General features: G+C 40.4%; 1 protein-coding gene across 2 annotated transcripts in view; it reads right to left on the bottom strand.

The window, feature by feature from the left end:
* Positions 1–2,621: 2,621 nt before the first annotated feature.
* NFATC3 (nuclear factor of activated T cells 3) overlaps positions 2,622–26,842 on the bottom strand; it is a 64,360-nt gene continuing 40,139 nt past the window's right edge. The window contains exons 8-11 of one of the 2 annotated variants that reach the window (XM_058034149.1): positions 26,241–26,367; positions 23,389–24,435; positions 14,719–14,820; positions 2,622–6,074 (exon numbers count right to left, since the gene is read on the bottom strand). In XM_058034149.1, coding sequence (XP_057890132.1) covers positions 5,950–6,074; positions 14,719–14,820; positions 23,389–24,435; positions 26,241–26,367 — 1,401 coding nt within the window. In that variant the 3' untranslated portion in view covers positions 2,622–5,949. The remainder of the gene's footprint in view (positions 6,075–14,718; positions 14,821–23,388; positions 24,436–26,240; positions 26,368–26,842) is intronic. The other variant, XM_058034150.1, reaches the window with a different exon arrangement.

Raw genomic sequence — 26,842 nt, 5'->3', positions numbered from 1 at the left:
AGATCCTTTTATTGCTGTGAGAAAAAAATGATGATGCATGTAGGACAAAACTCAGCTATTCTGTGCTGTGTGTTTGTTACCTCCTTGGCAGAGAAGAATCCATCACACCTTCTGTACCAAGCTGTAGTAAATTTAGGAAAGCAACGCTGATCTTTCATGCCTTGTCCTAAAAAATGCTCTATGCCAGCCTAAATCCTTGATGTTGGTGTTGCAGCCAGAACCTTGGGGATGTGGAGAAGCTGGATTTAGGAACTTTTGTCTTTGATTCCAGAACCTGCAGTCATTAATGTGTGGAGGCATTTATTGAGAGATGCTGCAGTTGTTAACACGTAGGGTGGTTATTGGTTTTTATAATTGCTTATTTTCTAGAAAATATTTGCCTTCCCAACAGTCAGGATTTTCCACACTGCTGCTTCCCTGTCTTTCCTGCTTTTTATTACAAGAAGGACCTTTCTAAGCCATCAGTCATTTATCATTCCCCTGTCAGAAGAACTTGGAAGAGTAGTTGTTCCCTTTTCCCTCCAGCTTACTTCATATGACACCACTGATTATCCAGCACCACATTCCCAAGCAATATTTTCATATCAAGTCCTCTTTAGGTGCATCACTTTTCTTTGATCGAAAATTACAGAAAAGAACAAGCACAGACTACAAACATTCTTCCAGCTCTTACCAGCAGGTGTCACAGCAATGACAGGAAGGAAGAGGTAAGTATTTATTTTTCAGTGTCCAGTAATAAAAACCACAAATGAAATGAAAACTTTACATTTGCAGCTTGAGAACTTGTATAGCCTGACTTTTCTAGTGGATCAATCTCTTAAAAAACAGGATCTATGGAACATCCAAGTCTTTGCAAAGTAAATATTTCTTTTCAATTGCTTCTGTATATTAGTCTGGGTTTTTTTCCCTTCTGTTTTCTTTTGCATGTAGCAGGTGTTAACAAAAATAACAGTAGGTTAGAGTAAAATAATTTTTTAGAAGATCTCTGCAATGGCAATGCTTTTTGTTTGTTAAGAATGACTGATAAAAATTATATTTTTACCAGGCAGAATAAAGTTCTGAGTTAACTTCCTTTACCAGAGAAGTCTGTATGCAAAACTATGCATGAATTTAAATATATTGAAAATCCTTTTTCCTTTTCCATGGCCTTCTACATATCTTAATACTTCACTCACTACAGCAGTGGCTAGTTCCCGAATACTGTTATTGTAAATTAATTGAAGCCAAAGGGCAAAGAAAAAAGGTAGGGACAGAACAGCTCAATCCTCACCTCATTCAGTCCCGTGGAGCGTGTGGTAGATACAGAACATACATTGGTATTTTGAGTTAGGCAGGGAGAGAGAGGACCAGAACCAAGCAGCAGGAAGACAGCACGAGTGTGTGCTGTGGAATATTGTAAGGAAATACTGGCTACAATATGAGAAGTAAAAGACCTTGATTTCTGCCAGCATTTCCTTTGGGTTTGGGTCCCAAGTGAAAACGTCTGGTTACTCTTCTGAAGGAACTGGCTTGCACAGGACATTCCTTTTCTCTGATTAGCTGCGACACCAAACCAGTGTTGTGCAAGGCAGAAGCGCCGTTTGCACCGTGCCTGGAATAAAGCCCGGTGTGTGCAGCGAGAGCCGCGCGTGTGCCAGCGCTCCTGTGCGCCCCCAGCACCGAGCGGAGCCGCCTCCAGCCCATTTGCATCTGAAAGGCGAAGGAGACGCAGTCAATGGCTTATTGCTGGTGTCGGTGTGTGCTAATTATACCCCGGGTAATCACCCTGCAGAACATGTGAACAGCTTTCAAACTGCCGGCGCTATTTTTACTAAAGCTCGGCTATATTTACCGTGCCTCGGCTGGTGCCACTCGAGCATCCCCTTTCTGGTGTATTTATAGGCAAACGCAGCTGAAGGTAACGGGGCGGGACAGCTCCGCGGGGCGCTGCTCCCGGCCCGGCCCGATCCCGGCTCCGCCGCTCTCCCCGTGCGGGTGAGCGGGGCAGCCAAAGGCCGCAGCTTCTGCTCCGCGCTCGGCTCGGAACAGCCCCGCACCTCCCCGGGTAGGGAAAGGGCCCGGCAGGAAACTGCAAGGGAAATAAAAACCTTTCCAGTAGCACCGAGATCACCGAGATGAGATACACATTGTAAGGCCTGGCTGTACCCACAGGGACTTCCCTCCGGGCTGCCTGATCAGCCAGGATTTGGCAAGTACCATGAACTTTGTTGGAATTTCACATTTTTTTCAGAAACTGTTTAACTACATCTATGATAATATCCTTTCAGGAATGGGAATTACTTTTTATGATGAACTCTCTTGAATAATAATTTCTGGAAAAATCTTTCAAAATAATCTCGTGACTGTTTAATTGAAGCAGTAACAGTTGAAATAGGGAAGCAGCAGCACCGTGCAGGCTGACACTCTGCCAGCACTGCGCATTAGCTCCGAGGCAGGGGGAGGCTCACAGGCTGGCTCCAATCTGAGCCCCAGTCTCTGTCAGATCGCCCTTCCAGGGGGAACAGCCAATGCCCCCCACTTCCCCTGTCCCAGCCTGGCACAGCTGGTTACACTGCACCACAAATGGAGATTCTTCCCACTACATCTGGGTCTGCATTTCAAATAAATGACAATGTATTTGCATTATTTTTATTTATTTGAACACTATGATTTAAGAGCCTAAATGCAAGTTTTTCCCTTTATTTCTGCAAGTAGCACTGCAATCATAACTTACAAAAATGTTTAAAATACAAAATGTACATGAAATTACAATACAAGGCTCTGTAAACATCTAGAACTTAATCTTTATTGTCCCACATTTTTAAATATAAAACTTCAATTTGAACGATTTCCAAACCTCAAGGAATGACATCCATTATGAGTATCAAAAATAGAGTTTCAAAGCTTTGTATCAGAACAAAACCATTTTTTCATTCTTTGGTTTAAAAAGGGTGGCAGTTCCCCTGATAACAGGTAAGTTTTACTACAGAAATTCAGATTCCTAGTTTATGGTAATTTCACAACTCACCCCTGTCCCCCTGGATTAATATGCTACCCCCTTTTTTTTTCCCCCAAACATTGATCTTTCACCCTCCTTATAGAAAAGCGACCTCATCATTAAGGCTTTCCTTCAGGATAACCTAAGTATTAAAAATTTTTGGGAAAGAACTCAGGGAGAAGACAGGACTTAAGGACAAGGAAGTGGATGCCAACAAAATATTAACAGTTGCCGGGTTCTGTTGTTTAATTAAATTTGCATAGTCCAATAGAGATCATGTGCTTTTTATATCACTAAAATTATACAAGATTAACAGTCTTTATCTACGTTATCACACAAGCTAAAATAAAATTAAGACCCTTGTATTGAAGCTTTTACAAGGCAAATACAAAACTGCTTTAGTATCCAAAGCTATATTTTTTTAAATTTCATTTTTAAATAGGAAAGCATTTCTATGTCTACAGGCATCAAGGTATTTAAAGGCATCAGAAAATTTAGTGCATAGCAACTCCGGATTGTTTGGGCTCCTATACTTTAGGTACAGTGTGAATTCCAGCTACTTGGAGAACTTGCAAGGAGAGTCTGTACCAGCAGGATAAAGGAGCATAAATCCCATACAGTATGAAAAGCTTTTCAGTCAGAATTCTCCTACAAACAATGCTTAATGCAAAAGACCCAATACATGAATGAAAACTGGAACGTGCCTTGCCACCAGCACACACTGTGAGACAATGAAATGGTTTACAGCATTGTGTGGTTTGGTTTGTTTTGAAGGTGTTAAAAACAGAAGTAGATGTATTTCTGAGCATGTGAGTTCTTTCTAGGACCTTTAACACACACGAGTAGAGGACAGAGAAAAGCACCATTGCTGAGGGACAATTGCAATATCACACTTTCCAGATTCCAGCCCTGCCAATTATTTCCTGCAAATGTCAAGATTTGCACCACTCAACAGTACATTCACAAAAAGGATGCTTAAGATTCCCAGCAGGTACATAGTGGCCTTGCATTAAGTTGTTTGAAATAATTATGATACATCAAGTTAGTAGCCTCAGGCTGCAGTCTTAAAAGGAAGTACATGATAAAATTACAATTTTACCCACTTAATATGGTCTTTAGAAGTTCATGATTCAGCTGTTACAGAGATGAGATTACAGCTATGGTATTGCTTGGGCACTGACTTCACTCAAGGTGTAAGGTTCTGCCTGCAAAAGGCTCAATCCAAAGTTTTCCCCACCACTGTTTGCCAAAATGCAACATCAGTAGAGGCTGTGTTTGCTTTCCCAGGTGTTGTAACTCAGCACTGCTCTCCACTGTCAGACCCCTTCATTCCTTTGAAGTCTACAGAGGGCATGTGCTCCCCCTGTGTTAACTGCTAAAATGGCTACACTTGCCTGAACTGGATCCAATGCAAATATATTTTCCAATTTTCTAATTCTTTGTGTTAATTCACTCTTAACTTTTGTTAGATCATCATGGCTCACCCAAATGAGCAACTAAAAGGAACACCTTGGATGTTCAGAGCTGGCCTTTGCCATGACTGGTGTACCCTGTGTGTTCCATGGAGGGAAGCTCTGCAATGAGTGATTCCTGGGGGAGGGAAAAGGCTGTGGCCTCCACAGGCAGTGCTGGATCCTCTCCACAGTGTCTGACTGGAAAGGGCAGAGATTTTTAAGTAATGATGTAAACAGATTCTTTCAAATTCATCAGATTATGGGGATAAAGGAGATGCATCCTCAGAGCACAGCAGAGTTTACTGCTGCTGCTGAATCTTGTGTATTTCTTTGGTAGCTCCTGCTTCACACCTTTGAAATGAAACATGGACACATGGGACTGCCCAACCACTATTCACAGTAAATTACTTTTAGCAAACTGACATTTACAAACAGCCTCAATTTAAGGAACTGCAACTGTCATCTCCTTAGGAGTTCCCAAGTGGCATGGTTGGGCATACAGAATATAAAAGATAACAGATGTGATCAGATGATCTATTGCATTGAAAACTTGAATGCCACTGAACTGGTGATTTCAAACCCATATTCTGCAGGGATAATGGGAATATTTAGATCCTCAGCAAACATTAATTTTTCTCCTGTATCTAACATGGCTTTGACGTTGCTGTTCTTTAAACTAAAATCCTACTGCTCAAATTTGATTACAAATGTAACTTGCTAAGAAAAAAGCTATTTCAAGAAGGAGCCTGTGCTAATAAAGATCAGGAAGATTATCCACAAAGTTATAAAAGTTAAATTTTGGAATGTAATTTCTATCCCAACACTTTCATGATGGAATGGTCTTTTTGCAGCCTATCAAGTAACATCTTCAGTTTATAAACAAGTGCAGATCTACATTTGGCTTTGCTTCCTATGAATCTAAGAAAGAAAACACTACAGTATTCCTATACACAATGGCTTCCGTGGCATTGGCTTCAGATGACAGGTACAACTTGCCACTGGAAGATCTTATTAAGAAAAAAAAAATGAAACAACAGAAGCTTTAAAGGCTTTCCAAAATGACCAAAAGGTGTTACAAATCATCAGTTACAAACTATACTACCTCTAAGGGCAAGCAGCACACTGAAGATGTGCATTCAATCTTCCACGTTCAGGACTGTGAATATTATAAGAGCAAACTAACACCTCCACACATCTGAAGCACTTAAAATATAAAAGTATTCTATTTAAATGCAAAAAGCAAAGCTTGTTTGTAACTTTAAAACAGTTAAAATATCTGGTGTAGGTTCTGTGTGTCCATTTTAAGAAGTCTCTTTACAGCATCCGAGGAACTATAATTAAAATGCTCTGTCTCTACATCAAAAATGTAACCCACTAAAAGGGCTTTGCAAGGATCCACTGTTCCAGTTCATAAAGGCCACAGAGTTGGAAGCACAGTAAGTCTAAGGAGGAAGAGGATGAAGAAATATTCAGAGAAACTGTGACGTTGTCATGGATGTTGAGTCGTTAGCTTATCCATTACTGGATTCCATCAGATATTCTCGTCTCCAGGGACCCAGGACACGGATGTGCAGGCTGGCTGGCCACTGGTGGTCCATGTGACACTGAGATCTGGGACATATCTCTTCCTATGATCTCATTCACTATAAAAAAAAGAAGAAATATTAAAAATTGACAGCTTTTATACTTTCCAAAAGGCAGAACTCATCAGCATAACCCTTTTAAAAATAAATACTTTCAGAGCTGAGCCTTGATGCTGTTATGTAACAGGAGATGAATGAGGAGCCTGGCTTCAGCAACAGTTAAGCAAGGGGGAAAAAACGTCCTGCCATAATCCATGCAGGAGAATCCCTAAGCTCCTTGAAGAAAATAAGCACATGAGCATTCATGACACACAGGTAACTGAAAGGCACAGCACAGGTCAGGTTTATTGAGGCTTCCCCACAGAACTCCTTCTGTTCCAGAGCGTGACAAGCACAACAAATAACTCCAGCAACTCCTGGCTCTTTCAGGCTACTTACAGAACTTCCTAAGAACCTGCATTCAGGTTAAGAGAATATTCTTTTTAAACACTACATACCTATTAATTGGGCCAGTTTTCTGTATACTTGCATTTCTGAAACCACAGTAAGTGAATTATATCAGTCAATTTCCCTACAGTGAAGATTCAGCATGGACTAATATACAGGCCAGTTTGTGTCAACTTCAGTCAAGTTTAATCAACTTGTACTATTTAAAAGTGAGGGACACCTCCATGAATGTGACAAAGTTAACCTAGGTTATTAAGAAATTATAATCTTGAAGTCCTACTCTAAATCCTATGTAATTAAATGCAGGACAATTGAGGTTGGAAGATGATAAAAATTATAATTTTAAAGGCTAAGTGTAAAAGCAGTGATAGAAATGTCTATTTTACAAAAATGGACCTTGGTAATGTTATCAAAGAAAACTGAATAACATTCTATGTGGACATGAAAAATATATCATTAAATAATAATGACAAATTTTAGAAAAATATTGGACCATAACCACAATCTAAATTATTATTTCATTGTTAGAAGCAATGAGTCCTGTTGATTCCCATTACTGAGTGGGCAGTAAGTTATATCATCTCTTTCTCAGCAAGACTTTGAATAGGCTGAATTACAGAGGCCTTTCCTTAATCATTGCATGAGTTTGCTTGGACCTTCTACAAACAGGTATTTAATGGATCTTTTTGTTGACTAAGGACCATTTTTATGTTTAGAACGTTTTGTTCTGCTAATAAGCTGCTTCTATTGAACACCTTAACAGATCTGGAACCCAGGCTTTTGCTACTTTGTTCTCTATTGGGTAATTTTACAGGACAGTGTTGATGCACTTCATCACCTTTCTTAATGCTTCCTTAATTTTCCATAGCAGGATTTACTTTCCTACCAACTATTCCTGTCTGGTAGAAGCATAACAAAACCAATCTACAGCTGGTGTAAATTGTGTTTCTAGCACTGAACAGCCTGAGCATTGCCATTTGTTGCAGTAGGATCCATAAGTAGTTCTGAAAGGAAATTTATTAATAATGTCAATATGCTGAAGTCCATGTAACTTAGAAAATTCAGCTCTGAAAAGAGGTTGTGTCACTCAGGAGAGCATTAAAACCACCTCCTGCACAGCCCTGTGTGTAATGGAGGAGTTTGTTACTCATCCCTGCAATGGTTTTCTCCTCACGAGTGCAAGGACAGCTTGTTACAGCCCTGGTATTGAACCCAAGGGTTCCAACAGGTCACACACACCGTGGAAAAGCCAATTCCCTCCAGCATTACAAGATGTGCAATTCATCTGGCTTAGAAAAACCTGCATTCAATGAACCTAACTGCACGAGGGCACTGCAAACTGTGTGACTGCGGGTAGGGCACTTTTCTAAGTACTTTGATTAGGCCAACACAATACATAAGTAAAAAACTGCTAAATAAACCCACAACTTTTTATTTTTTAAACAAATGATAGATGCTTATTCATAAGAACTGTGCTCCAGCAGCTTCTGTCAGGGCATTCATTAGCCTGCTCTCAGGAGCTCCAACAGCTCTTATCTATTGAACAGCAGCTCTGTGCAAACCCAGTGTCCCAGCTGCTCAGTACTGCTAAAACTTTCATGAGTGCTACAATAAAAACATTACCAATAACATTCTGAAGTTCAGTATTTTGAAATGATTAGTTACTTCCCTTAAGTTTTGATGGCTGATCTGTATCTGTACTAGCACCATCAGCACAAACTGGTCTGTCCTGCAATGTTTTGTAGTTCCCACAGGCAGAGGTGTTTAACTGAACAGCACGTAGCCATTGGCACTGCACTCTCCTTGGAACACATTACTCTGAAGACAATAGCTGGTCACATGGGGTTTTATTTGCCAAACTTCTGCAGAAGTCATTATGTAGAATATCAAAGCTACAGGTTAGTTTGTGTTGCTTTATTCCAAATAATCACTGATTTGTTTATAAGAAGCTGTTTGTAGCTCAGTGGGGGTTTTTTGCAATACTTTTAGATGTGGTGAATACAGATTTATCTGGTGTACATGGATTTCCATTAGAGATATCTACCATTTCTTAGGCAAATGTCTTCATTCCAATGAAGAATTCTAGTGGAAGAACCTTACTTGTCCCAGTGACTTTGCAAGAATTGCTAATTTATAAAACCAACCAGTATTCAAGTGTGCTTTTTTCAAAATAAGATGTAAATCAGTGTTCTGCTAGAGCACCTTGCAGGCCTCAAGAAAAGGCTGAAAATGCTTTTGCTGCTGTGTCTGACCAAGGCATTTTTTCACAGACCTTGGCCTCCCAACTAACACATCTTCCTATTCTGTACTTTCCAGGAATGTCCATTTCAGCTGTCTGGAACTCTGTACCCAACAAATGGACTGGGGGAGCCTGCAGACTCCAGAAGACTCTCCATTGTTTAGATGAGGTACAGATGAGGATAAAAATAAAGGCTTCAGAGAAAGGAGAACTTGCAGAAGGCAGCAGATCAGTCTCTAATCTTTCATGGCACATATAATATTAATATAATACCAGCATTATCAGAACTTGTCTTTCTGATGGGGAATGGTATAAATTAAAGCAGTTTCAAATGTAAATCATGTAGTCAGTAAGAGATAAAATCTTGCATAAAAATGTACAAGGCTGAGGGTGAAATCATCCAACATTTTCCTTTTTATATTAAAGACTAAAAGAGAAATCCAGGTCAGTATTTGAATGCATGACATGTCACCTTCTTCCAATGAGGGGCAAGCACACAAGATGTAACAGTCTGTGATTAAATCTGAAATCTTAATTAATGTCCATAAATACAGGTTTTCTACGATATTGTCTAGCAAAACTCAAATTCTTCAGGTGACAAATTGGGAGAGGAACAAATTTCAACAATTCTGATAAAGGACAAGCTCAGGCTGTACTGCTGATGCTTTATAAACAAAAGAAAATTTCTTTACTTTTATAAAACCACTTTTCCTACCTCTCCTACTTTTGACTATGGGCTGCAGGGGCTAGTCTGTCCTAAAAATATAAAGATTTCATACTCCCTTTTGCTTAACCTTAAGAGCCATCCCATTAGCAACTAGACACTGGGAAAGCAGCATGCATGGCTTTGTTAAACCTCCTTGTCTTGATACCATTTCCTTTCTGCAGCACCAGTTTGCAGGGGAAGGATGCAGAGCTTGTTTGGGATTCTGCAATACACATCTCCAGGAAGGTTTTCATGTTCTCTGTGTTCTGTAGTTCATACTTTTGCTGCCTCTTTGGAGAGAGCCAGTTTCATTAGACTTTAGATGAACAGTTGTGCAAGTAGACCTTGACTTTTCAGTGCATGGCCCCTCCAGTTTGGTAATCCCTGCCTGTTTGGTACCTGTGGGGCAGGTGCTGACTGCTGATCCCACAGCCTGGACCCTCCCCTCACTCCTCAAGTCAGGAGGAATCAGAAATGCCTTACACACTGAACCATTACAGAGGCCTTGCTAATATTTAGTAATCATTTGGTACCTACTGATACCTAAAATCATTCTGAATGATCAGTGTCAACTGAGTGGATGATATCAAAAATGCCACAAAGTGTTTCCTGTGCTAACAGGCCAGGTCAATAATCCTGAAATGACAACTGGAGCAGACAAAGAGAGAAAGGGGTGCACACACCACCCTGTGTACACTCATGGCACATTCCTCCATACAACACTGATAACTGCACTTTGAAAACTTGTCAGATATGGCACAGATCAAAATGTGATACAGCAGGTTTTTAAAACACTTTTTTCTCCTTTTTTGAATATTGGGTTGTGAAATGAAAATTATTTCAACAACTTTTCTCTGTCTATGTAATTGACCTCTTTGGCAGTTTTCCCAGATTTCAGAATTTCAGCTGTTACTTTATTTGCAATAGTTTCACCTTTTCCTCCCTTAGTATTTATCTAGAACATAACCTGGCTGGCAAATTTATACTAACAGTTAAAAACAAGAGGGTGCAGAACAGAAGTTAAATTGGTGGGGAGAAAATCTGCTACAAACAGATTAGATTGGCCTGGTCAGTAGTGGTGATACTGCAATATTGCATTGCAAAGCTTTTCCCTCTCTGTGCTGCATCAAGAAAGGATCAACACACTGCACTGAGAAAGCACCAAATGTCAGACAGAGGCTCCAGCATACAAAATGAAAAACTGAAAAATATGAAGCAGCATCCTAACATCAATATGGGTAGAACAGAGTAGAAGTAGCTCTGACTTTGGGATCTGCTGTAAAATAAGAGCAACCACTGACTCTGTTTCACTGGGTTCTTCCCATGGTTTTCATTTCCCATTGTGCTCTGTCTGCCTATTTCCAGTCCCTGCTCACTGCACAAGGGGCAGCAGCTGGAGCACTGAGGCCTCCCTGCCCCTGAGGATTTTGCCTCTGGTCACTGAAGGCTTGCCCTGGACAGCTGACAAAGCCACAGCCTGACAGCCAGGCTGCTCAGGATGAGCTCTTCAAACTTTGCAACTTGCTATGCACAGTTTTAAGACCTAAAGTTAGGCTGAAGAGCTCAGCCATTTGTGCAGTGAGTGACACCCAGAGCTGTGGGTGCTGATCCCATCAGCTGCTCCAGCACTGAGCAACCCCTCTGGAGAAATCCCCACCTACAGAAAGTGATCCATGTTCACGGATTTGAACAGAACAGAGCTCTTGTGCTATGAAGCAAGACATCAGCATTAGAAGCTGGTGCTTCTAATAATAAACTCCTGGATGTTTTGGATAAATTAACCCCCCCCCCAGAACTATGAATTTAGAGTAACAAGTTCTCTTAAGGTGTTTTTAAGGTGTTTGAAGTTCTAATATCAAAAGCAAAGGCATTATCCTCCTTAATCAAATGCCAAGCAAAAACGAACATGCTTCTGAATTGCTCTGTATCTAATTTCCCCTCTCATTGTACTAAAAGACAAATATTTTGTACTGGAGCACAAAGGAAAACAGAAGTATATCTAAGCATATATATTTTTATAGGAATATAAGAAAAGGAAATTCATGAACCTACAGGCCTTTCAGGGAATAATGCAAGTAACCTCTTTTTCCTTGCAGGAAGCCACTAATCTACTTTCTACAGGACAAGCAAGTATCTTTATTGGCAGTTACCAAACATTTTAGGTTTTTCTAAGTCAAAAATACTTCCTGAAAACCTCTATGGAGAACTTCAGGCAAACCAGTTCAGATTACAGACCACTGCAATGGGCAAGAGCAGAGACGTGTGCAAGATACAACAATGCTTCCCCAGGGTGTTCCATCAGCCTCCAAAATGTGTTTGTCCCCGGGAACTCCTGAGTTAGAGACAGCATCTTTTGTGCCAAATGTTCCCATTTGGATTTTTCTCTCTAGGATCTTTTAAGGTCTGTGCAAAATTCTGTCAACTGCAACATTCTGTGACAGCAGATTGCAAAGCTTAACTCCCCATAGCAATAGCAATGCTTTTCAGATGTGCTGAACCTGCCCCAGGATTACTTGATGGTCACTTACTGGTTTCCTTCCCAGGAATTACCTTCCATTACCTTTTCTGTGCCCCCCACTCATTTTATTGTATTTGGCATTTTCTCCTCATTCCTTTTTCTGGCTGCAGAGTTCTAGCAGAACCAACAACAGGCATTCATCTAATTCCTCTGTGGCATCAGGGACAAAATGTGGCCACAAAATAGATCTAAGGAGTAGCATTTTCTTATTCTCTGCTGTTCCCCGGACATTCCTAGCATTTATTCACCCTTTCAAGACTACTTTTAACACTACTGAGAAGTTCTCATGGTTCTCATATTAAATTCAAGACAGCTTTAAATGAGAATAGTTAGCACTGTATTGATGAGCGCAGGTTTGATTCCTTCCCTTACTCTCATTTCACTTTAACTACCTGGTTTCCTTTAATCACAAGATCTTGCTGTAGAGGTTTCTGGAGAGTTTTTGGCTTTCACCCTTCTGAAAAGCAGAGCAGCAGCAGTGTCACATTTACCCAGGCTCCACATCAGGTTCTACTTTACATTTAACTGCTGCTTGCTCTTCCAGAGCTGCTGTCTGCCATGTCATCTACTTGAGGACAATTGTCACTGTCACTGCTCTGAAACCTTTCTGCTGACACCTTACACTGAGGCAGATCCTGCCACGTGTCTCTTTTTCAAAGGATTCTGGGCATGAGAATCTCTAGTTCCTCAATTGTCAACATCAATACACAAAACTTTCTAACATCACTTACCTAATTTTAACTAAGTAACTGATTAGTCATCTGTTGGTTACATTTCCCATTTAACTTCATAATTTTTATGTTCTGTTCTGATTTCTGCATGTGGAAGCAGCTTGTAGTCTCTCTCACAGCAGAGTAATTGCACACTTAAGAACCTTCATAAATAATCTGCAGACTGCTTGCAACTGTGTGACCCTTCTGACCACCTATTATATTTTCATAAGCTTGGTTGTTTTCTACAGTTTGCCTTTTCAAGTTTGCCACAGTCTGTGATGCTGAAACTGCTACAAAACAAAATTTAATTTTTTCAAGAAGTTTTTGTGCACTCCTTTCAACCAAATAAAGAGCTATTTCCTCATGAGGGTTCTCCTCATGTTTTGGTACTCCCTGTAGCAGTCACCTCACTTACCCCTCCTCTAAAGGATGACTCAAGTATTCCATTGGTTATTTCCTGCCTTGGTAGATGCTCTGATCTCCTGCAGCACACTGCAGTCACAGTTGCTCTCCTCCTCAGCAATATAATTTAGAAGCTGTGTTCTTCCTAATTTAAGCCTGAAAATTGGCTCTGTAAAAATTCTGTACTGGCAGTGGATACAGTTAACTTGTCTGATTTGACACTGAGCATTCTTCAAGGTACAAAACCATCCTACTTTCCTCTGTATCCTATCCTGTATTAACACCACACTACATTGTGTCAAATACACAAAATACTCATTATTTTCATTTTTAAAAATGCCATGTTTCTCAATTGCATTTGTCAAATGCTAACACTTGTGTGTAAATGTGTTTCTGTCTGGGTTTCTGTTTGTGTGCTCTTTATAAAAGGGACCTGTCAGCATACATTTCATAGGCCTAAATTTGGGGTTTACCACACTATGTGTTATTTTTCACTTGGGGACACTGGTATTTGAGGGTTACTTTATTATTAGTCTGAATTTCTATTTTTCAAGAACTCCTGCTCTTCAAAAATTATTCTGAACCTACCAGATTCTGAATTGCACAGGATATAGTGCAGAACACTGAAATAATCTAAGTTATAACTCTTATTTTACTAATTGATTTGCTGTTTAAAGACACAGGAATGTCAGCTTGGCGTACAGTCCATTCCCTGGCTCTGCCATTCCAAATAGGAGCTACTTACCTTACTAACAACATTTTGATAGGTAAGGAAAGCAGAATTAAGTTTCTTGAAAGCTTGCAAAAGACCAGTGTGGTTTATTTCAGCTTCATAGGCAAACTTAGGATCAGTCTACACAGTAATTGTGTGAAAGTTTTATGAAGAGCTTGGTTATTTCACTGTCACCAAATCTACTGTACATTTACAGTTATTAACCTTTACAAATTTATGGAGAAAGTAGAAAATGTTATAAGTCTTTACGATGTATATGTGCATGTATTGAGAGAAAAAGGACAGTATAGTTCTTTGGCATTTTAGGCATGTTTGTAATAAAGTGAAAACCACTAAAGTCTAAACACAAACAAGACCAATAGACCATGCAACAATTCTAATACCATTAGTATTTAGAAGAGTCATAGGGCCTAATTATCTTCCTTATATGTGAAATAAAGAAGCTGAAATAAAAAATCCAGATATTCTTACCCAATTATAAGGCACATTCAACTCTAAGTCTAGTTATGGACCTGTATTCCTAATACTCTGACTGGAGGTGCATACCACTGTATTCCATCTATTTAAATTGACAATGCTTCATCTTTTTGAAAAAGAGAAACATTCCAAATTTCTCAGTTGACTGATCTGGCCACTCTTCTACCTTGCCCATATTTGGCTTCAGATTTTTATATCCTCTTCTGCTATTTTACTAGATCCTACAGCACACAGGAAGTTCTGTGGCAGCTCTGTATACTTTGAGTGGAGGTTTTTACTGAATGAGTGTACACCTGGTTCACAAATGCTAAATTTCCAACTATTTCAGAATACACAGGTGTCTGGTTATAGCAATACTTCAGCATTACACAGTGCTTTTCACTTGCAGCTCTTAAAACTCTTACAACACTTTCCCCTTTCCTTTGTGCTCCAATTTCAAACATTGAAGCATTTCAGTAAGCAGACTCACCCTCTAGATTTTCCACAAAGGAGTTGGACATGAGTGCTGAATGTTGAGTCCATTTCTCTGTTGAACCTGATGGCTGGTATTCCAGGTCAGAGATAAAACTGTCTGTGTCAGAGAAGAAGACAGACATAACTACTGACTGGACTAAACCAAAAGTTACAGTTCACTCAACCAGGAAGTGATTTTCATTTTTGTTTTAACAGCACTAAATTGAAATCCCCCATTTCATTCACAAACACTGCGTATGTGACATAAGTAACTATTTATAAGTTATCAGAGTGCTTATTAAAAACATTATCACTTTTCCTGTATATTTACTTGTATATTTACTTTCATTTAGCAGCCAGAGCCATAAAGGTAATGGTTATTTTTTTGGATGTCTGCATAGCTGCATCATCATGAATGCATTTATACTACTTAAATCTGATTTTAGTATTTGTGTTTAGAACATTCTTCCCTCAGTTTTTTCAATTTGCTTTACTTACTGTGGTCAAATTAGAAGTACTTGTGGCACTGGACAGCAACTCCAGGGTGGGCAAAGGAGTCCTAGTGAAGCAAACCTGTTGTGCCATTTTGCCTCTGCCCCAAGCACAGGGAGCTGTCCCAGTGCACACCCTGCCCAAGGCACGGCTCTGCAGTGGGGCCACCACAGTTCCAGTGCCAGGACACCCCGTGCTGTCTTGGCACAGGTGGCTCCCTCAGCCTTGGGCCACATGAGAAACCCTGCAGGTAGTGCAGAGCTGCATTTCATGGAACTGCTTTCCTAGAGGAAAAATCAATGTCAAATAGTGTGTTCATTATTTTAACCAACAAGTCTGTGTTTATGCAGTTGTGATCAGTGGCTAGGCAGAGCTTACAACAGGGCTGGATTTGTTTTTTTTCCCTGCCCAAGACAGGGTTGCAAATTTAGTCAACTAGGCTTTAACACAATTAAGAAAATTACTCTGGACCCTGGCTAATTTGTGCCTTCTGGATAGAGGCACACACTTGTTTTGCCAGCATGGTATCTAAGCCCTGCTTAGGGATGACTCCTGGGAGAACAAAGGAATCTACTCTTACTTCCTTCTGAAATTCAAGCAGCTCAAATTACCTCTTTGGGTGACTTCTTATGCTTAATTGTTCAAAGTGTAAAATTACACATGTTTAAATGGGAAGTGGAAAGCATTATCTGGGTTTCAATGAAAATGTCCGCTGCCATTGTGAAGGAAAGGAGTAAATTAAGGATAAACTCTTGTCAAATAATAGGAGATTAAAAAAGATCATTTTCCCCCATCAATTACGGTAGAAACAGCAAGAAAGTGATATTTAAATAAAGATCTAATGAATCCAGGGAGATGGGCAGGAATCTGCCTCGTGAGGAAACAAATTAACTGTACCAACAACCCTCTTTGGAAAGGTGAAGCTTTCAAAAGAGCAGACAACAAACACTGCCAAAAAGCCTCCAGAGAGAACAGTGGAGTTCATTAGCTTATAAAGCAACAGCATCTGCACCATTAAGACAGCACAGCTTATACAGTAAGGATTATATGTCACTCTGGCAGGAAAATATATTTCTGAGCAATTTTTCTAATTAGTTTCATCCTTAGCAAGATCCTGAGGTTCTTGTGTGCACTACCAAAGCTGCTGACAGTGGTGAGTGTTTGCTTTTATCAGTCCCTGACAAATTGTGCCATGCACAGCACACACAGCATCTCCAGCCAGCACCTTCTGGAACAGAGCATGCACTGCCCTCAGGCACACACTGCTTCTTGTTTGGGAAACGTGGGACATGAAACAACAGCCTTTTCAACTCTGTGATACACATAAAGATTTTGTTCTAACACACATATTAGGCAGAACTTGAGGTACCAGAAAAATATACATTAAAAATACCTTTATACTTTGTAATACCCTAAACATTTGAGAAAGCTTTCTGTACCCAAAGAATATAAAGCCAAAATAAAACCTAAGAAGTTCAAACAAAAATCAAGAAAAATGACGCCTGGTAGATCTGTTTAACTGATCAAAAATTCATACTTTTCTGAATGAACTCATTGTCCTGACTCAGTCTTTAAGTAAAGAAAGTTTAAGAAAAGCTTTAAACCCTCAATTATGAGCACTCGGTTTGGGTGAAAGCAGGAAGTCAACTTTAAATTAGAGTTCTGTTATGGGTACAGGCAGACCAAAGAGCTCCTGGAGTCATTCCATTTGGTTTTCAGGGTCTCCTCCTACAGGAGTCAATTAACTTCCTGTTTTTGTAGCACTATCTGATTAAAAGTTTGGCCTGTGTATCCTTTACTGCTGCTGAACTGGAGCAGGATGTGCTGTGGGACATAACCTAGACGATATACTGGTTTTAGAAGAGTAAATTTCCCAAAATATTCTAGAATGCATGATTGTCTGCAGTGCTGCTTCAGTGAGTAGCAGAGAGTGGAGTTTTTTAATGTGCTTTGCAAGAAACATACAAACTGTGTGTTTTAGAGGACAGGTGAGTGAATTGCTCTCCTGACAGAGGTAACAAGGACCAGCAAACCTCAAGGAAAACTATGGACAGAGTGCAGCACACATTTCCTGGGACATACACCTTCTTCTGTCAGTCTCAGACAGAACTCTACCAGCTGAATTTATGTGAACAACCTCTTCAACTCTGTCACATTGCTTTGTGCAGTATATTTAGCCTGGTTTTGACTCCACATGACCAGTGAGTGTCAACTTTCCCTAACAAAAAAGAAGCTGCCAGGCTCTAATTAACCCTCAGTAGTCTGTGCTGGAGCAGCCAGCTGATTGTGCTGCTCTGGGACCAAACCTGTCACAGGTCAGGCCAGGGCTGCTGTGGCAAACTACCACAGACAGGGGGGTGCCTTGCAGGTCACATTCCAAGCCAGAGGCCAGGCTTGCTTTCAGTAATTTCAGGTTTAATGCCAACTTCACTAAGCAGTACTATCTTTTTCCCCAATTAACTGTATGGAATGTTGGAGTATAGTTTTCCCATGCACATAATGTACAGAAAAATGAAATGTGCCTGCAGAATCACAGCACCAGCTCTGCAATTACCTGCTACAGTAACAAATACCCTGCTCATGGCTTGGCTGTGCTGTCCCACTCTGCATTTCTGTAGCCTGGTGAAACCAACTCACTGCAGTCATGTTTACCTTTTCTCTCACACAAGAAGAGAGCTGAGTCTGACACAGAACCTAGGACAAGCCTGGGCTCTAGAGGACACATGGGCTGTGCAGTGGAAAGTGGTGCTGAAGGGTCTGTGTGGATTTTGTCTGGGGTCACAAGGTGCACTGAGCTCCTTCCAGTGCTGCTGTGATTGCCAGCAGCCACACCTTGGTGCAGAAGTGCCACCTGCATTGATGGAAGAAGTCTCTAACCTCTTCTAATTCTTGAATGGGAATCTTTTTGACGTGGTGAGTCAGCTGAGTTTACTGTGCATTCGTTACAAGATGTTCTGTGGCTCTCCCAGGGAGAGCTGGCCACAGACACCTGAGGATTTAGCTGACATCTTTACACATTAGAAATCTGTAACTGGAATGCATCACTGACACAGATTTTATGGACACAGTGAGTGAATCCCCTAGAAGATACAGTCAAAGCACCCTTTAACTGCTGACAACCCTGATGCAAAACATTTCACCTTTGCTCACTGCTCCACCCTTCAGCTTTTAGACTACTGCTCGGTCTGGATCCTCATTGTGTTCATAACACACATTTTCTCAAAGTAGATTTCCACTCTCTTTCAATACATTTCAGGTTCTGCCTTATGACCTCAACATCTCACTGCAGGATTGCTTTTTACTGCTGCCTCGTGCTGCTTGACAATGCAGATTTAGTAATCAGAATGCTAAGAAAGGAGGAGTTTGAACACAACTTGACTGAACAGTCTATACTGGCAGAGTTTTCAGAATGCCTTTCAGAGCAGGATTGCTCTGACAGCTCCAGGCACAGGGTAGCTCAGAGTCCTTGGCCTTGCTGGGCACACTGCAAGGTGCAACATTTGGCTCTGTACTCAGGAGACAATACAAACATCTTGCACTGGAGATGTACATCTCAGGTTTGAGCTGCTCTCCTCCACACTACAGCACACTCCAGCATTCAGTACTTTCTGTGCTTCTGCAGACCTCCAGTGGCAGGATGCTGCTTTAATTAACACTGATCTTAATAAGTAAGTTTTAAATACAGACAGAAATACAAAGTATAGTCCTTCTCCAATACTTTATTACTCAACACTTTGATTCTCCAGAAATTAAGCTGAAGCTACAGTTAAAAATCTGCCTGCAAAGATGTACAAGTCTTCTAGCCAAGATCAGAATAATCTGAGCTTCTCAGCAAGAGAATTTATAAGCTAGAGAGTTATCACAGAACTATTAAAATGAATGAATGCTACCAGCCTAGAGTTCTACATGGAATGTGTCTGACAAAGCAGCCTCATTGCTTTATATACACAAAGTGCTTAGGGGATTTCTGGTTATGATTTATAGTAAATGCACATACTGGATTTTCTAATCTCCAGCTTTATGTAATGGAGATGCAATGAGTAACAAAATATAAGAGGATTAGTAGAAGGTCATCCTGATTTGCTGAATCTAGCCAAATAATACCTTAAAAATGGTTAAATACAGGTGTACATGTTAGAAATGTCATCACTGTAGAAAGCCATGAAATCCAAGGTAAATTCCCTCCTAAACTGGAAACCATAAAAGATTAAATTTGAGAACAACAGTACTGGAACAGTTTTAAACCTAAAACCTGACAGTGGGAATAGGTAAACCATTACATTAGGAGCACTTTTTAAAAAGAGAGGGGGTGGATTAATTAAGCCACATCATATAACCAGACTGAGTCTAACTTTGGGTAGCTTTTCTTTGAAGTGGGGAAGAAACTTTATTAGATGGCTGTGCAGCAGTATGGATGATGGATATGGGAAAGGCCAGACATGACCAACTGCCTGTTTCCTGTCACTTCAGCTGCCTTGTTTGTATCTGTTTGCAGCCCTAAAACTACACTGTCTGTCCAGGGAAATGTTAACCTGAGCTGTTGGCCAGAGGGCTGACTTGCTGAGAGATGCTGAGGGGAAAAAAGTTCCAACACACTGAGAGACAGAAAAGGTAGAGGGGACAAATAAAAGTGCATGGAGCTGTTTTTACTTAGTTCCAGCCCAAAAGTTTCTGAGTTTGTGCAACCTCACAACTGCAAAACCTAAGCAGAAAAGAGAACTTTTCAGAATGCCTTTGAAGTAGTAGCACACAATACTACTTTGAAATTGTGTTATGTTTCAAATATTTTTTTATACTGTAATTTGAATTTTGCATCTATGTGACCTCATGCATTTTGATCCCTTGTTTCAAGTGAATTAGGTTTCCCTGTAGGATGCAAGGATAGGAAGAGGGGAAACAAAACATAAAAGCAAATTCAAGGTGGACATTAGAAAAGTCTAAGGATATCAACAAGGTCCTCCTGAAAAACAAGACAATGAAGAGTCACACAAAGTTCAGTATGGGGGGGAGAAAGGAAAGAAGCAGGAAGGAAAGGAAGGAAAGGAAGGAAAGGAAGGAAAGGAAAGTCCTTTGCCAGACACATGGGCAGGATCTGTCCTTCCATTGTGTAACCTGTGTTCAACCACAGAGTGAACAGAGCCAGGGAAAGGGCAAAGGAACACAGCAACATTTCAAAAGGTTCTCCATCTGGTCACTGGCAAACACCTTGGACTTTGCAGGGAAGATGCAAACGTGTTCTACCTTCCAGGAGATGCTGGATCAAGACTAATCCAGATGCTCTTGACTTGAGCACAGATGGATGGAGCAGCTTTGTAGCTCTGCATTAGGCAGTGACTGGGAAGGGGTTTTGGTGTGGTTTTAAGAAAACACCTGAATGTTGGTTGAAGAGGCAGTAAGAGTCATTTCTAGGGGTCTTACTTAAATGAATTTATGTAACTAATATGCACACAGTCACATCTGGAGGTGGGGATTTCTCAGTTTTGTGGGTTTTTTAATTGGGATTTTGTCTTTAAGAATTTTAAATTCAATTCTGTCAAGATACACAGTAATTCTGTGATTTATTTATCATGGGGTAGCACTTCCATACTACACTGAAATTTTGTAAAATATTTCTTGAAATATTTTATTTTCTTGGCAAAGAAATAGATACTATTTTAATTTTGAAACAGTATACATTACTTAAAAGAAAGAAGATGATTTATGCTCTCAGAGTTTTTTGTTTATTTTAAGAATACTGATTTAAATATTTAAGGCCGGTAAGCCAGACATGATTTAAAGAATTTTCAACTGGCTTTGCCTTAGTGTTTTATTTTTGAGAGGTTTATTTGCCTTAATTGGTAACCTTCAAAAACCTATTTGCCAACTAAGTAGAGCTTTCAGGTTTGATGTATTAGTTGGGAGAACATATTGTAACAACACTCATTTTATGTATGTAATTATGTTTGGATTTTTTTCTTTAATTGTTATAACATTATTGTAGAATAGCCTATTTGCTATTTGTGCTTGGCACTATTTGTACAGAAACTAAAATTCAATTATACAAGAAAAAGAAATTTTAGAATTGTTTTTTAAACTAGAGTAATATGTCAGATAAATTATTGAAAAAATGTTCTTGTCTAAACATGGGGGGTTTTTTTCCCTTAAAGCTGATTAAGCAGAGGAAGTATTCACTCACATTGAGAGAACTGAGCAGTTTTGCTTCTTGTCCCTGTGCCCTTCCAGACTTTGGGAACAGCAGGTTTCATGCTCAACATCTGATTTGTATTTGCAGATTGGAAAGGCAAACAAGCCCCAAACCCAACCCCAGGAAATCATCGCATGTGGAAGGGAAAGGCGCTGCTCACAAACCCAGGGCTGCTGCCAAGGGCAAGCTCAGCACTTAAATCCATGCTCAGTTCTCCACACATGAAGTATGTTTAATCTGCAGTTATCAGAACTTTAACTTTCTACAACAATCACTTAAAAAAAGAAGTTAATTAAGCTGTGGCCATTTGACTCCCATGTTCATTGTACTCTGAACCATCAGCAAGTGGCCACGCATCCAGTGGGGCTCCAACAGCTTCTCCTGTGATTCCATGGCTTTGTCAGCACAGAACAAGGCAGTGCTTTCAGTGCTAAGCAATGGAAATAGTATCAAAAAGCAACAAATAATTGTGACAGAGAAAAAAACCTTTTTACTGTGCATCCATTTTGATTTCTGAACAAGTATAAACAAACTGCCAAGATATTCATAAGTGCTAAACACTTCTGCTTACTTTGTGAACAGTCTAACCACAGTATTCAGTTATATTTGATTTGTTTCTACTTTTTTTTGTGGGTGTGGAGAGAAGAAGGATGAGAAGAAGGTAGGTTCTAACCTGACACTTCTTGAAACATTAGATTTCCCTCTTGTTCCTCTATACAGAAGTACAAAATGCTATTTTTTTGCTGCATGCTGTTTCATAAAGCCTTGCTTTTCTCCCCTCAGCAAGTCCTTGATAGAATCAGTCTCTTCCTTCCTTTCTAAATAAACTTAAGTTGATTGATAAACAGTGTTTCTAAAAAGAGAGCTTTGTTTAATTAAGGTGGCTATTGAACTGAAAGCTCAACTAGACTGGTTTCTCTCGTTTTCCTCCTACTGTGCCATGTCTTTAAAGGCATTTCTTACTAAATTTTATTACTACTGTCTGGAGGTAACAATAGCAAAGCTCAATTTATGCAGGGAGTTGGGACTGACACAGATACTTAACAGATGGCCTACACTTAAGTCTTTATTCTACTGCTGATGCAATTAAGTAATTACCAGGGATGGTAAAAAAAACCCTAAACCACAACATTTACGACTACTTTAGAAAAGAGACACTGGCACAATTCCGTTCATCAAAATCAAACACATTTTACACAACTTTTAAGGCTAGGCCTTCTGTTCTTCCAGACTTTATTAGCATGACATATTCTTTAAGTTGCTTTGCATCTACACCTCAAAGTCTGATGTTTAGGATCTAATATTTTTCTTTTTTCACTTCTTTGGAAAATAACTATTTAATTAATAACTAAATTTTTAAAATTGCCCAAATATTTACAATACAGTCCTTTATAGTCTGGCCTTTAGCATTATAATGTCCTTGTTCTGTTTATGTTAAACAAGTGAACTTCTCAAAAAGGTAGTCAGAGTGGAGAAAGCAAACAGCCACTGTGAACAGAGGTGCTGAATGATGACAGTATCTACAGAATGTCTGTGAGGAGACCAAGACAGTGCCAAAATGCAAGTGATAGATTATCAAAACACCAGCCTGCCCTTCAAAACTGGGACAACTCCAAGAAACAAGACTCCAAACTCCATCTATGCAACTTAGATATCGTATTATGAGTTTTACTGAAACGTATCAGTGACACAATCAGAAAAGACTTCAAATGACTTTCTTGACTACAAGGTGTCAATGTGTGTAAGAGTTGATCCTCAAGCCTTATTTTATGACAAAACCAAAGTTTGTGGGCAAATCAGACTAAATGCTTGAATTGTGTATCTACAAACAGTTGATATAATTAGTTTTAAAAATTTGTTGCTTTGGACGCAAAAATATGACTCCATGACTGATGATATAAATTTCCTTCTTTGAAGAGCAGTGTGTTCTAAACAGAACAACCCTCCCACACCCACTTGGTAGTTTAATGCCCATTATAACCCCAGTATTGCAATATTATATCCACTTACCATCATCTAGTGTGATGTCTTGTAGTCCTATGGTTTGAAAATTCAATTCCCGGTCTTCAGGCTCTGGTTTGATGTGCACAGCTGCCCCCTCGGGCGCAAAGGGAGAGGAGTCACAGCCGGGGTGGGGCCCCAGGGGTGACACCGCGCCCAGGGCTCCGAGCGCGGGGCTGGCGGCCTGCGGCGAGGGCTGCCCCGAGCGGCCCCCGGGCGGCGGCGACGGGGCGGGCCCTGAGCTGGGGGATTGGTAAGGCAGAGGCTGCAGCTGCGGGGAAGAGGGGCCGGACAGCGGCGAGTGGCCCAGAGGGTGCGAAGCTGTCGGGGACGGGGAAGAAGCGGCCGCTGGGTTCGGAGGGTGGAACGGGACCTGCTGCAGCTGCGGAGAGGCCTGGCCGAGGGAGCGGCTCATGGCAGAGGGCAGGGAGCCCTGCCCGGTGCCTGGGCAGTGGAATCCCATGGACGGCAGCTGAGCAGGTGACTGTCCCGAATGAGCTGCGTGTGCCAGGGCGTGCCCTGCTGCACTTGATGCTGACACAGAACCTGGGTTTGAAGAATGGAACTGCACCGGTGGCAGAGCTTGGCAGCTGAGATTTATCAAATGAGGTACAGCCGTGTCCTGCGGAAATGAAATGGCATCGAATGCTGGGCCGGAGGCAGAGTTCATGGGAAGGCCAGGCTGTCCATTGTACACATCACTAGGCTGCATAGGCTGGTAAGAAGGCCTCACAGGAGGTGCTGATGTTACCTGAAAAGACTGAACCACGGCAGGAGGCAAAACGTGACACTCTTCACTTGGACTGAGGTTTCTGCCCTGCATGTGTGGCAGGTGTGGCACTGCCGAGGTCACCATGGCTGTGTAGGGCGGCTGCATGGGACACACGAGGCTCCTGGGTGACGTGGACAGCAGATTGTCATGGGGGTGCCCTTGCTCCGGGGAGGGCAGCTGGGCTCGCATGGAGTGCAGGCCCTGGACGCCGCCCGCGTGCGGCAGGGCCAGGGACGGAACAGCTGACAAATCCACCTCGTCTCTGTGCTCTTGCTTCATTATAACTGAAAAAAGTAAAACAGTTTTACAATTCCAGCCCATCTGTACTCTGTGACAAATACACACTGACTGCTGTTTAACAACCACAGCAGCACGTTTAGTGTCATTGCTTCCCTTCTGCTCTGCTTTCACCTCCTTTGTTTCTGTGCCTGCTACCCCAACCCTGCAAAGCCAGAACAACTCTCCCAGCAGGTATTCAAGGGCAAGCATCTCCCCTTCCAGCACATCTTCCTATGCAATGGATGGTTTTAAAGACATTTGCAAAGCAGCCAGAGAAAGTCCGGTTCATCTAAAGGACGTTCTTGTCACCAGAGGGGGGGAGCTGCTGCTGGGCTCCACCGAAAATGGGCAGATGTGAGCTCAGTATCATGCACTAGGAAATGGTGAAGGCAATTTTTAGCAGGCTTCAGGCCTTCCTTAGCCTCTGATCACAAGGACAGCTGAGCTTTGGCAACACACACCCCAGCCTGAGTAGTGCACCACGTTTTAATTACAGCAGCTCTTTAAGCTCATTCCCCAATTTCAGTGATGGCAGCAAACTGTTCTTATAAGAGCTACAAACTGACACACTTTCAGTTACAGGTTTATTTTTTTAAACTACTGGTAGGCTCACAACAAGATACTGATCTTAAGTACTAGTAGAAAAATACTAACACTCAAATGCTCATTTACTACTTTATAAAATACAGTTAACTAAATATTACAGTCAAATGAACTGTAATACATATAGTGTGTTTTAAGTGCTTGTGTAGTAACAGCTGCAGTTACAATTCAGCTTGCTTCTTATTTAAGTAGTAACTGTCATTATTTTGTTCCACCATTTAAATAATTTAAATAGAGATATTTCAAACAAAAATATAGATGTGTAACTATCTTAGGAGCTGATATTCTTGAAGAACAGTTGACAAATACCACAGAAATCTGATAACACAGTTAATGTGTACTTGGCATACCAGACACCTCGGTAACACTGCCTAAATTTAAAAAGTAGGTAATTTTAGAGCACAACAAGTGAGCACAGCTTATTTTAAATTGTGTTAACTAATGGAAGTTGGCTTTGTCAGCATATACAGAAGTTTTAAGAAGTTTATATGAATATCTGTATCTTTAAAGACTCATTCAGATATCTGACTTCAAGTGCTCCAAGCAGCACCAAAGGGTCCCCACCATCACTGGCACCTTGGGAATTCTGACTGCTCCAAATGGGCACACAGCTGAAATAGAGCAAGGGGCAGGACAGGAGCAGGCACTGCACATCTGCTGCAAGCTCTTCCTCACACCAAGTGGGAAGGAAAAGGCTGTTTACTACATCTGCAGTTAACATATCCTGGTTTTACTTCTGGCTAAGTTACAAACTGATTTGTCTCAGTAAACTGCAATCTATCCAGAGTGGGGGAAAAATAATTTGACCTTCCTTGTATCTAAACCTATTTTTTTTTTCTTTTTTGACATTTGAGAGTGGAAAAAAATGCACAAATTTGTTCTTCTATGATCTCACTATCCACCATGTCATTACCAGAGTTATTTAAAGAGCAGCTTCTAAGATTCATCATCATTCTCAAAGAAAAGTAGAATGCAAAAATTATTGTGTAGAAAGTGTAATGAAGAAATAACTAGCTGTAGTCACAGTACTGGAGTTTACTACTCTGTTTTTCAGCTTTTTAATTAGATAAGCTTTAGTAACTGTTTTACAAACAGTTCAAAGCTAATCCTATGTTCCTATCAAAGGATCAAAACTGGCTGGAGTATTTTTGTATGTCCACTTTAAAAAACAAAATAAAATGTCACTTTTGTATTTTTCATTTGATACCTGGTGTGTAAGTAAAACGTTGAGATTGGCTTTTTTTCCTCTTGCCATTGCAGAGATAAAACTGCACCTGAACTGCAGCTGTGATGGCTTTGTTATGGTATGGAGGAACTTCAAGTATGATGTTTGCCTATAGAAAAGTTGAAATAAAAAAATTTTACACATTAAAAGCAAATGAAATTGTTAATTACAGAAAAACTGAAACACTTATGGTAAAACTAAAGCACCCTAATATTTTTAAATTGGCAAACTTCATGCACATTACATAGTGAAACAGTACTACAGGCAAACTTTTATTTGAAGAATTTTATTTTCTTTTAAACACAAGTGCTCTGAAGATAATGCTTTAATTAAACAGACATATCATATAAAGGATGCTTTGCTTATCTGCCAGAGCACAAGAAAACCTTCTAGCAGTTAAAATACTGCATATTGAATCATTAAGCTTTTAAAAAAATTTTAATGCACTGGAAGAAATTTGTCAGGTTAGCAAAATTATCTTAAGTTTCCGCTTTTTAATCTTCAAGTTCTTTTTATATTGCTTTCACAACAAGCATGCTATTTCCAGTTCCTTCAAAGCATCCTCTTAATGGCTACTTTATAGT

The sequence above is a fragment of the Melospiza georgiana genome, chromosome 14 (assembly GCF_028018845.1).
Source record: "Melospiza georgiana isolate bMelGeo1 chromosome 14, bMelGeo1.pri, whole genome shotgun sequence".
NCBI lineage: Eukaryota > Metazoa > Chordata > Aves > Passeriformes > Passerellidae > Melospiza > Melospiza georgiana.
This window is presented reverse-complemented; position numbering and strand designations above follow the sequence as displayed.